General features: G+C 50.8%; 1 protein-coding gene across 4 annotated transcripts in view; it reads left to right on the forward strand.

Moving 5' to 3' along the window:
• vps13c (vacuolar protein sorting 13 homolog C) overlaps positions 1 to 11,893 on the forward strand; it is a 49,946-nt gene that overhangs the window by 29,383 nt on the left and 8,670 nt on the right. For 3 of the 4 annotated variants that reach the window (XM_086070429.1, XM_086070430.1, XM_086070431.1), the window contains 21 exons: positions 399 to 546; positions 1,764 to 1,902; positions 1,987 to 2,105; positions 2,408 to 2,565; positions 2,741 to 2,994; positions 3,083 to 3,399; positions 3,657 to 3,893; positions 3,963 to 4,094; positions 4,355 to 4,444; positions 4,801 to 4,956; positions 5,645 to 5,909; positions 6,225 to 6,385; positions 6,474 to 6,595; positions 7,081 to 7,384; positions 7,883 to 8,272; positions 8,568 to 8,672; positions 8,741 to 8,893; positions 9,286 to 9,411; positions 9,477 to 9,610; positions 10,829 to 10,955; positions 11,207 to 11,442. In XM_086070429.1, the coding sequence (XP_085926555.1) occupies positions 399 to 546; positions 1,764 to 1,902; positions 1,987 to 2,105; positions 2,408 to 2,565; positions 2,741 to 2,994; positions 3,083 to 3,399; positions 3,657 to 3,893; positions 3,963 to 4,094; positions 4,355 to 4,444; positions 4,801 to 4,956; positions 5,645 to 5,909; positions 6,225 to 6,385; positions 6,474 to 6,595; positions 7,081 to 7,384; positions 7,883 to 8,272; positions 8,568 to 8,672; positions 8,741 to 8,893; positions 9,286 to 9,411; positions 9,477 to 9,610; positions 10,829 to 10,955; positions 11,207 to 11,442 (3,873 nt within the window). Of the gene's footprint in view, positions 1 to 398; positions 547 to 1,763; positions 1,903 to 1,986; positions 2,106 to 2,407; positions 2,566 to 2,740; positions 2,995 to 3,082; positions 3,400 to 3,656; positions 3,894 to 3,962; positions 4,095 to 4,354; positions 4,445 to 4,800; positions 4,957 to 5,644; positions 5,910 to 6,224; positions 6,386 to 6,473; positions 6,596 to 7,080; positions 7,385 to 7,882; positions 8,273 to 8,567; positions 8,673 to 8,740; positions 8,894 to 9,285; positions 9,412 to 9,476; positions 9,611 to 10,828; positions 10,956 to 11,206; positions 11,443 to 11,893 lie in introns of those variants that run through there. The other variant, XR_015094296.1, reaches the window with a different exon arrangement.

Raw genomic sequence — 11,893 nt, forward strand, 5'->3', positions numbered from 1 at the left:
CAGAGGACGTAGCGCTTCCGAATCGAGCTACAGTATCTGTTGCTTCTAAGAGTCCATTTATCCTACCAGATCTCTGCCAGGGTTAGAGGTCGTCGTCCTACTTGGTGGCTGGCGCGCCGGACATCTTTATTTTGACTTTTTCTTTTGTTCAAATTATTTCGAGCATAAGTAGCATTAAGTAGCATTGAAATTTGGTTGTGCACTACAGTAAGAACAAATGCGGATGTGGTCTGTCGACTCTTGTCGATGTAACGTATCCATCGACTTTCTCTTCAATGCACTCTTTCTATCTGACACGCTTCTTTGATCCATCTTTAGAAAGTGAAGACTAAAGTGTAAATAAAGCCAGAACAAGGACGCATTTTTAATCTTTTAAAATATGTTGTCCATGTCCTCAGGAACTGTTTGGACCCCACTTCAGGTGGTTCCTCCAGCGAGCTTCTGGAACCAGTCAACCTAAACGTGAGGATCAACCGGAACTTGGCTGCATCCTGGTACAACAAGATGGCTGCCGTGGAGGTGGACGGGGACCTGAAGCCTATGAAGGTGGGAAAGTGACTAGGATCATATCCAAGAGACAAGTATCTGTTATTTGGGGTGAAACGGTCAGTTTCAGAAAAAGGGGGACGGGGATGAGTTTCAGAGGAAGAAGTTTGAATTTCAGTCATAGGAAGGTGGGTTTCATGGGGACCAGCATCAGAATCGTGGCGAGTGAAACTTGTCGGTTGCCGACTGACAAGCTTTTCAAACTTCTTGTTCCTGCATCCAGTCCACGAGTCGCCCTCCAAAGGGATTGAGAGTCCTCCAGAGTTCTGTCCGTAGCGTTTGTTTGGATCCGAATGTCTGAGATCGCTGTCATCTGTCAGGGGATGTTTTTCCTGTCAAAGCAAGTTCCTTCTCAAATTTCCCTGAGCTTGCAATCCGCTACGTGTTGAATGGAGGCAACCGGACTCCTCGTGTTGGTTGAAAAATCCTGTTCAGTTCTAAATGTTCGATGTTTATTTGTCTGCTAGACGTGTCCCTGGTTTGAAGCAGCTTTTGTTGAGGCTGGTTTGAAATGCATCAATGTTATGTTTGTAAAAAGGGCTTGGGGAGTTTTTATGACAAAGCTGCCAAGCACGCGACCGTCACATCCCACCTCTTGTCTTTATCTTCGGTATCGTGGCCAGGTAGGACTCTGTCACTTCTTGATGTTCTTCGGTCTGGTGTTTTCTGTGGTTGGGATCCGCTGCGCTGCCTTTGAGTGTCCTGAGAACCACGAGCACGTGTTCTAGTGGGTGATGGGAGTGGGATTCAAATGTTCCAGTGTCCAGTTGCCTTCGTTCAACAGATGATCATTACCCGGGTCACTGACGATCTACGCACAACACTTGGAAACTTGCAAGATCTGAATTTCATTTTTAGAGCGCATCCCCTCCCAGAACTATCCTTGACGTTGAGAAACATCCCGACAATCTTCAAATGTTCCCGTCGACATACAGTTTGTAGGCTCGGAGTTTCCTCTTAGGCTAAGCTCCTCCTTGACCCGTGATCCATCCAGGGTTGGGGAATCCGGGTCCAGAAAGTAAAAACCCTGAAAGAGTTTGTCTTTAGCCTCAGGTGCTTCTCGTCAACAGGTGGAGACAATCTTGTTTAGCTGCCAGTTGAGCAGAATTACAAGTGGCTAGTGCCAAACTCTTTCAGGGTTTTTACTCTCCGGACCTGCATTCCCCAACCCCAGAACCCTGAACGAACGCCCCAGTGACCGCATTTGTGACCTGTAGGTGGCGCTGAGCCAGCAAGATCTGACGGTGCTGCTGAAGATTTTGACAGAGAACATGGCAGAGGCCGACAGCCTGCAGCCAAGTGACCCGAGACCGGGAACCAGTCCGCAGACTCGAGTACCCGCGGGACCTCAGACAGGTTCTAGCACGCCTCATCTTCTCCAAAACATTTCAAATGGATTGGGTTGAGCAGACATGCGCAAATTTGTGCTTGATGTTGCAGGTGGTGCTGAGAAGCAACTGAACGTGGATGAAAACGAGGATGAAAGTGTGGAGTCCGTCAAGTTCAACTTCAGTATTGAGTCTCTGGGATTGGTTCTGTACAGAGACCAACCCACAAAGGTTGGTGCATGACTGCTTTTGATCGAAAGTCCAAGAAGCCACTGAGGCAGGAAGACTTTGAGAAGGTTTCGCCGTTAAAAATGAATTACAAACATTGAGCTTTAATGATCTCAGCTGACATCAGCTTCACATCAGCTTTTACTGCCGCTGAAATCAATTAGTCTCAATTAGTCCTGCAGTTTCATGTTGGGCCAAGGATCAGTTGGACTAAAAGCCGACACGGTTTAAAAAAAAAAACACACCCACACACCCACCAAAAAGCCGTTTTGGTTCAGTCCAACTGTTGGTGATGCCTTCTGCAGTCTTCTGACCGCGAGAATTCCCGTCTGGGCGAGTTGGCCCTCCACCTGCTTAAGGCCTCCGGCAAGCTGTGGAACAGCGGCAGCATGGAATTCAGCACCGTCCTGACCGACTGCACTTTGGACGACCAGAGGACAGGCGTGGACAGGGTCACCTCGCGGTAAGCACATCCGCAGGTGCAAATACGTGGCATAAGTCTGTCATACGTCAAGCCAGTAAACAAGAAGTCTTAAACTTCAAGGTACGAGTAAGTCCCATCATGGGGACCTGATTCCGTTTCAGGAAAAGAAAGGTGACTTTGAAGGGGTCTCTGTCTTTCTGGTCTTGGTCCTCAGGATGGTGAGCCGCCAAGACTCGGACAGCTCCGAGGTGATGATCGACGTGGTTTACCGGCAAGGCGGCGGCGAGCGCTCGGCGGTGGCCGTCCTGCAGAAGCTGTACTTGTGCGCCAGCGTGGAGTTCCTGATGGCCGTGGGCGACTTCTTCCTGCAGGCTCTGCCGCAGCGGCCCCCCCCAAATGTTGGTGCCGCACCAAGTGACAGGCTGGCAGTTAGACACGCCGCAGAACTGAAGAGCGAGGCCAAGACGGGTAGAGAAATCTACACTCGCGCAAAATAACGACACGCTCGCCGGCAATCCTCCTCACCGATCGGCCCGCCGTTTGTTTTTGTGTTTAGCGCGGCTGCGGCGGACGAGCGTGCATGCGGTGGTCGTGGACCCGCAGGTGGTGTTCGTGGCCAGCCTGATGAAGGCGGACGCCCCGTCCCTGGTGGTGTCCTTCCAGTGTGACCTGAGCCTGGAGGATGAAGGCGGGACCCAGACGGTGAAGGCCCATCTGAGGGCCCTCAAGGTCCTGGCCTGCCCCTTCATCCACAACCAGGAGGACAAGACCATTACCACCGTTTTAAGACCCTGCTCCGTTGTCATGGAAACCACAAAAGGACCCAGCCAGCCACTGAGTGGATCCGTCACGGTGGAGGAGGTCATTGTCAAGGTTAGGATTTCAAATGAGGGTTTCAAGCATGGCTCAGGGCTTAAAACCAGCATTGGGCTTTCAGAGTTCAGATCAGCTTTTCAGGCTTTCAAGTCAGGGTTATGGTTTCAAATGGGAACTAGGGTTTCAAATAAGGCTTTAAAACAAGGGCCAGGTCTTCTCATTAGTGTTTCAAATGTAGGTTAAATAAGGCTTAGGCTTTCCACCTTGGTATTGAGTCCTGATGGGGATTGGCCATCTTGTTTTCCTTGGTCCAGATTTCCCCGTTCATCCTGAACACGGTCAGCACCATAATGGCGGCCATGACGGCCAGGCAACAAGACAGCGGCAAGACTGACGACCAGCAGGAGGACCTCAAAGACCTGTGGCTCACCAAGAAGGTCTACGACTGCAACTACTGGTTTCTGGGCGTGGACCAGGCCAGCGAGGTCACCGAGAACTTCAGGGAGCAGGAGGACCTTAACGTGGGCCAGCAATTTGCCGCCCAAGTCAAAGTAAGACCTGCAGCAAGCCAAGATGGCATCCAAGTCGGATGAGGTTTTGATGAGGTCTTGGGTTCCCAGGTGATCCAGGTGACCCTGGAATCCGGTCTGGGCCACCGTACGGTCCCCCTGCTGCTGGCCGAGTCCTCCTTCAGCGGGTCGGCCAAGAACTGGTCCTCGCTCCTGCAGCTCAAAGCCAATATGACTCTGGAGGTAACAAATTCAGTTCTTCTGAGGGTTAGGGTTAGAAATGAAGGTTTCAAGCGGGGTGTTTTTTCCCCCCCACTCAAGTTTGTCTCAAACCGATCCATTGGTCAGGTCCGAGTGTCGATTGTTTGAGTGTTTGTTTTCACGGTCGACAAATCACAAAAATGTCCCAACACCTTCGACACCAAATCAAGCATACGAGTCGGATGAAATGCAAAGTGGAAAAAAAGAAGCCATTTTGTGATGCTTGATGACCGATGTTGCAGGTGAACTACTTTAACGAGGTCCACGCCGTGTGGGAGCCGCTGATTGAGCGCCTGGACGGCGGCGCGCGCAGGTGGAACCTCGACCTGGAGGTGATTTTCAAATGAGAATTTCTTTGCATTTGAAAGTTATTCCGAATCGATCAAAGACAAAATAAGTCGCTTGAATTGATTTCATCATAACTTAACCATTTATTTCGTAAACAATCAAATGTTAAATGTATCTGTGTGAAATGAGTTCATTCTTCTTTTCAATTATTGTTTTACAATTGATATAATCGATTAGCAGCTCTGCAGCATCAGGCGAGATGCTGACAAATATTGTTCAACATTTCCTTGCGCCGAGAAATAAAAAAAAAACTGTTGGCGGACGTCTGCCGACCTTGAACAAAGACTCGGCGCGCAAACGAGGAAGGCGATGTCACGTTTGAGTTGTTGTGTGCACGCAGATGAAGAACAATCCTGTGCAGGACAAGAGTCCGGTCCACGGAGACGACTTTGTGATCCTTCCGGAAGCGTGCACGGTGGTCAACATCTGCTCCAGCGACGCCCTCAACGTCACCTTGTCGCGCTGCAGCCTCAACGTCTTCAGCAACCTCGCCAAGGTCCGAAGCAACATTCTTCTCATTCTTCGGACAATTCGTCATTCATCCAAATTAGATTCTACCAAATATCGTATGATGATGATGATGATGACGATGATGATGACGATGACGACGACGACGATGATGATGATGATGACGATGACGACGATGATGATGATGATGATGATGATGATGACGATGACGACGACGATGATGACGATGATGACGATGATGACGATGATGATGATGATGATGATGATGATGATGATGATGACGATGATGATGATGATGACGATGATGATGATGATGACGATGATGATGATGACGATGATGACGACGATGATGATGACGACGATGATGATGATGATGACGATGACGACGATGATGATGATGACGATGACGACGATGATGATGATGATGATGATGATGACGATGACGATGATGATGATGATGACGATGACGACGATGACGATGATGACGATGATGATGATGATGATGATGACGATGACGACGATGATGATGATGATGACGACGATGATGATGATGACGATGACGATGACGATGACGACGACGATGATGATGATGATGATGATGACGACGATGACGACGACGATGACGACGACGACGATGATGATGATGATGATGATGATGACGATGACGACGATGATTATGACGATGATGATGATGACGACGACGATCCCCGATTCAGGCATTCTCCGAGGGCGCGGCGTCCACTTTTGACCCGTCCATGAAGGAGAAGGCGCCGTTCACCATTCTCAACGCACTGGGCATTCCTCTGCTAGTGCAGCACAGCGCCAACTTGAGGCCGGTGGGCGTAGTGCAGCAAGGGAAACTGCACGAGCTGCCGGTCCAGGGCAGCATGGACCTGGAACATTCCGTCTTCGAACCGTCGTCTCGGGGGAAGCTGTCGGCTCTGCAGCGTCAGGAGAGCTGCTTGTTCCACCTCACCGTTGGTCAGAACATTTCTTCTTCCCTTTCTTCTCCTTCTTCTTCGTCTTCTTCTGATGATGATGATGATGATGATGATTTGGCTGCGTACACCTTGAGGGGGCGTTGCCAATTTATTGCTAGAATGTGAATTGCATGTCTCATACTTTGTTAGAAATTCAGGAGAAAAAAAAGTCCCAGTCGCGAGTGTCTCATACGTGCATCATAACGGGACGCATGAAAAAAGTGGAAGAGGAAGTGTTCCGTTTGGTTTGAAGCAACCGGGTTGGAGGTCTGCCGATGGTCGCGTCTAATTGCGTGCTCTGCGTTTGACCCGGCAGTGCCGTCGGGCTACAGCGAGATCGCCGGCGTCCCCGTGGACAAGCCGGGCCGCCGCCTCTACAACGTCCGCGGGCCCGAGCTGCAGCAGGCCGTGTCGCTGGTGGTCCAGATCGCCGCCGCCGACGGCAACAAGCTGGTCACCGTCCGCTCGCCCCTGCAGGTACGCGGCCCGTCATCGTCGGTCCGAGCGGCTCGTCATCGTCGGTCCGAGCGGCCGTCGGCCAATGGGCTTTTGCTTTGGCTCCCAGATCCAGAACCACTTCTCCGTGCCGTTCAGCGTCCTCAAGTTCTGCCCCTCGGCCCGCGGCCTGCAAGCCATCGGACTGGCCCACCCCGAGAAGGAATTCCACATCCCGTTGGACGCCTACAGGTGAATGCGATTCAAAAATACATTGATTTAGTTGATTTGGTTTTCCTACTCATCTACAAATCTGAACAAATGCACATTTAGCACCGACTGAAATTCATTACAATCTTTTTTTAACTACAATCTTTTTCAAAACGTCCCATTATTTCATTGAAAATAAATTTCATGAATTACTCAGTATTTAGTTTATTAAATCATTGCTTGACTATGATCAGAGTGATTCTAATTGGTGCAGTTAAAAATGTCAAATTTAGTATTAAAATACACAATTTAAGGTCATTCATTTCATGGAATGAAATTGTTTCATTGATTATGACAAAATGAATTGTCTGATGAAAAAACGAGTGGGGGAAGTTAACTTTGTTCAAAGTGAATTATTTATGAAATAATTGATGATTTGAATGATCAATTATATATAAATTATTCAACAATGTTTCATCTGTCCCTTTAAAAAAACAAAACACGGCGTCCTACTTTTGCGTGCGCAGGTGCCAGCTGTACGTCCGTCCGGCGTCCGGCCTGTCGTCCGAGTACGGCCCGTCGTCCACGTGCGTCTCCTGGAAGGAGGAGGTGCACCGCAGCTCGGAGGTGCGCTCGCTGCTGCAGTGCCCCCCGCTGGACGGAGGCGGCGGCGTGCTTCCTCTGATGGTCAGCACGCTGGCGACGCCCGACGTCCTCAACCACATCGCCAGTCGCGGCGAGGACGACTGGGACCCGGCCTACGTCATCCACCTGCACCCGGTGGCCACGCTGAGGAACCTGCTGCCCTACACGCTCAGATACATGATGGAGGTACGCAAAAAGAAAGACGCGTAAACCCAAAAGGTTCCATTCGAATCGGATTGGAAATAATCGGAATTAAAGGACAAACAAGGTCAGACACGTCACACTTGTCGACTGCTCTTTTCCATTTTTCTTTATGGGGAAAGGAAAGCAAGCAAACGGTCACTTTGACTGCTTCATTCGACACGATCAGAATTCAAGCAAGAAGAAAGTCCATTGGAACCTGATTGGAAACAATCACAACAAAAGCAGGAAGTGCTCCACTCAAATATTTGTGTTTTGTGAAGTAATGAGCATTAAAGCAAGCAAGCAGGCCAGGTTTATTCACGTCACAACCATGGAATCGTCCATTCCCGTTTGAACGTGGAAATGACGATTGCAGCACATTTACGATTCCGTTCGAACCTTATTGCGAACGATGTGAACGAAAGCCGTGCACAGCGAAAGCGCCACGCAATCCAAGGCAAGTCAGACAAGTCAGCCGTTTGCTTTGGTTTCCCTCTGCAGAATTGCGCCGATTCTTACGATCTGGCGGAGGGGAGCGCGTCGGAGCTTTTGAACGCTCGCGTGTCGGGCGAGATCGTGTCCCTGGTCCTGCTGCGCTACCTGGGCCGCGACTGGCACGGGCACCTGCGCGTGGGCAAGGACATGCCCGACTTCCTGGCCGTGTGCCTGACGTGCGACTCGGACGTCTCCCGGACTTTGGACCTGAGCGTCCACGTGTCCCCGGCGCAGGGCCGCCTTCTGCTGTCCGTCTTCAGTCCCTTCTGGATCATCAACAAGACGCAGCGGGTCCTCCAGTACCGGGCGGAAGACGTCAGCGTCAAACATCCGGCCGACCTCAGGGACATCGTCCTCTTCTCCTTCCGCAGGAAGGGCATCCTCGGAAAGAACAAGGTCAGACGCCGCGACAAACGGGCCTCGCTACAACTTGGGTGGAAATCATAAGCGTTACAGCCAGAACCGGTTCAGACCGGAAATAATCACATTTCAAACTCCAACGTTACCTTTTTGGAAAAGATAAGAAATCCAGCTTATTTAGGAGTCTGTTCCAAGTGAATTGAAAGTCACGGCAATTATGAATTGCTGGATTGTAACTCGATGGGAAGTAGTCAGCATTAAAGCGAGACAAGTGTCGGAAGGAGCGCGAGGACAAGTTGAACGTTGTGGTCTTTCTTTGCGGTCTTCCCAGCTTCAGCTGTGCGTGTCCACCAGCTCCTGGTCGGATGGCTTCTCCCTGGACACGGTGGGAAGCTACGGCTGCGTGCGTTGTCCCGGCAACAAGACGGACTTCCTGGTAAGACCCCGGCCTTTCCTGCCAATGAGCTGAGGCGAGTCCACGATGTGCTTTGCCTTTGGTTCGAGGTGGGCGTGAGCATCCGGATGAGCAGCTTCAACCTCACCAAGATGGTCACCTTGAGTCCCTTCTACACGTTGGTCAACAAGTCGTCCTACGAGCTGGAGGTCGGCGAACTCGTCGGCGCCGCCACCAAGTGGCACTACGTCCCCGCCGCCGAGGTCAGCGCCGTTCGTCTTGGGCCGAATCGCCGCTCACCACAGCTGGCAAATCCAGGTCCAGAAGGTCAAAACCCTGCCATAGTTTTGCTCCTGATGCTAGCTAGAGGGCTAGCTTGCTAGCTCCCTAGCAGGTAAATGAGCGCCAATGGCGTTGGCTAGCTAGCTAGCGTCTGGGGCTAAATGCCGCAGTTTGGCTTTAGCCCCTGATGGTAGCTAGCTTACTAGCTCCCTAGCAGGTAAACGAGCACCGGTGGAGCTAGCTAGCTAGCTAGCTAGCTAGCACCTGGGGAAAAGCCAAACTGTGGCAGGGTTTTGACTTTCTGGACCTGGTTTTGCCACCCCTGCCGCTCGCCTCCATCCTTGTGCTGATTGTGGCGTTGTCACGGCAACAGTGTCTCCCGCTGTGGCCCGAGAGCACTTTGGGCAAGTTGTGTGTGCGCGCGGTGGGCTCGGAGCAGGCGTCCAAGTTTTTCTTCTTCGAGCGTCAGGACAACGGCACGCTGCTCGGCGCGGACACGGTACGACGCGCCTCCTGCCGACTTGCGCTCGCTCGCGTGACTTTTCTGACGAGATTTCGGCGCAGTGCGGCGGCATCATGGTGGACGTCAACGTCTCGGACCACTCCAGCGTCATCGGGTTCGCCGACTACTACGACGGGGCGGCGCCCGCCCTCCTGATCAACCACACGCCGTGGGTGGACATCAGCTACAAGCAGAGGTCCGAGCACACTTTAGCCACAAAACATTGACGTTTCTTTCTTCTTCTGTTTTTAATGCCGACATTTAGTGGCACAACATTAAAGTAAAGTTGCGCGGAAGGCTAACGTGTTGATGGACGACGTGACCTGCTGTCTAAATGGTTTTCTGATGAATACGTTCTGCTGTTTGTGCAAATTGCAGCCGTTTGGAGAAGTGGCGGCCATTTTGCCGCTTGCTGCCGACTGAAATGAACACAGCTTGTGTCCAAATTCACAAGGTCGGATCCTCCCAAGGCCCGATGCGTCGGCTGCGTGACGTGCGTCGCGTCGCGTGGCGTCGGGAGTGACGTCACGCAGCCGACAAATCGGGCCTTGTGAATTTGGACACAAGCAGTTTGTCAGGGCTCGGGTGCTACTGACCAATCGTGGCTCACCTGTTTGAGTTTGGTCATGTGACATTGCTAAGCTGAGCCATCGTTACAGCAACTCTGACGTCATTCGTTGGCTTTCCGTCCACCCATTTTTATTTGAATTTCAAGAAATGTGAAAACAAATCTGAATGGAAACGCTAGAAATTTTTAAAGTAAGTTTTTATGCTTTAGAGATTTTGAAGCGGATGGAATTTTTTTAAATTTAAAAAAAAAAAATTCTCACTTGGTTTGTTTTGCTCTTGCGCTTCCTTTATAGTGCGCCCCCTTGTGATCTGATGGGTAAACCGCACCTTTGTATTAGCCGCAGGGTCGAATGAAAGCGGCGGGAAAAAGTAGCGGCTTACAGTCCAGAAATGACAAATGTCAATATATTGCACGTAAAGATGAAATGCAAATGGCGGCTGAACCAGCGGCTGCAAATAATCTATTGACTGAACTCGGCCTTACAAACGTCATGTTTTTTTATCTAAATTGATGCTTCTTTAACATTAAGCACAGTTTGTAAATGGAAGGAAATCCAAAAACGAAAGTGGAGGGCGTCCCGTCACATGTCCCGCAGGCGTGATGACTTCTGGACTGGGTCCAAGGTGTTTTGTGGGGCCGCCCTGAGCCAAGTAACCTCGGCGCCCCAAACAGGTTTCTCTTGCGGGCCCGGAGACTTCCAGTCCATGGTCTGCAATTTCCCTCCAGAATTTTGCCGATCAAGTCGCGATTTGAGACTCGCAATGGATTTGGAGTCGAGGTGCACTCGCTGCTGCCCCCTGCTGCTTGGGGGTGTCCGACCCATCTCTGCTTTGTCCCTCTCAGCGCTTGTTCTGCCGTCCACCAGCTGAAGCCCGGCGAGGCCCGACGCTTCGCCTGGGACGACCCGACCGGGGTTCGAACGCTCAGCTGGAGCTGCATGGAACATTCCGGAGAGACCGACCTTCTCAAGGTTTGACTCCTTTTGTCTTTAGCACTCGCGCTTCATGTCCGGCAGCCCGCTCGCAAACCTTTTAGGGTCAAGAATACCAAAGAGGACAAACATGACACCGGACCACAAATGTGAAGCAGGCGGACGGAACTGAGCCGCACGATATGCAAACATGACACAAGACGACACGCGCGACACGACAAGACGCCAGACGTGGGATAGGACTACAAATGTGTCACAGGACTACAAACATGTCTGTTGTGATCGTCCAGGACGAGGTGGGCCAGTTCTCGTACGACAGCCTGTCGGAGGTTCACTGGGTGTCCTTCCTGGACGGCCGTCAGCGCGTCCTGATCTTCACCGAAGACGTCGCCGTGGTGACCAAAGCTCGCCAGGCCGAAGAATTGGAACAGTTCCAACAGGAAGTTCGGCTCTCGCTGCAGAACCTTGGACTTTCGCTGGTTGACAACCTCAACTGCCAGGAAGTGGCCTACGTCGGCATTCCCAGGTGTGTGCGTCGCTTCCGCCGCTCGCTCGTAACTCATATTTGCAGACAATATTCATTTTCAGTAAAAAATAAATAAATATTGGCATTCAAATGAAAAATGCAAAAATCCAACGGGGTCGTTGTCGGGAGGAAGCGTCTGATTCCGTTTCAACCTGGAAACAACATTACTGATGTCGACGACATTCGTGCCACATTTTGGAAAGGAGAGCAAACGCGCTCGCTGAATGTCGGCAACCGACCTTTAAACGTAAAACAACGCAGGAAGGAGAGAGTAAAAAAAAAAAGCTCTAAAATGGCTGCCAATGAAGGAGGAAATGCATATTTTAATTCATTGAACAACTTTTCACATTTACACATCTTTGTTTTAAAGTTGTAACAAAGTTGAGGGAGCTCCGAAGGTCATCCGCACGTCAAAAAGGTCAACGAAAACATGAACAAGTCAGTAGCTTCC

Source organism: Leptonotus elevatus, chromosome 3 (assembly GCF_054856555.1).
Source record: "Leptonotus elevatus isolate MCC_2025b chromosome 3, RoL_Lele_1.0, whole genome shotgun sequence".
Lineage (NCBI taxonomy): Eukaryota > Metazoa > Chordata > Actinopteri > Syngnathiformes > Syngnathidae > Leptonotus > Leptonotus elevatus.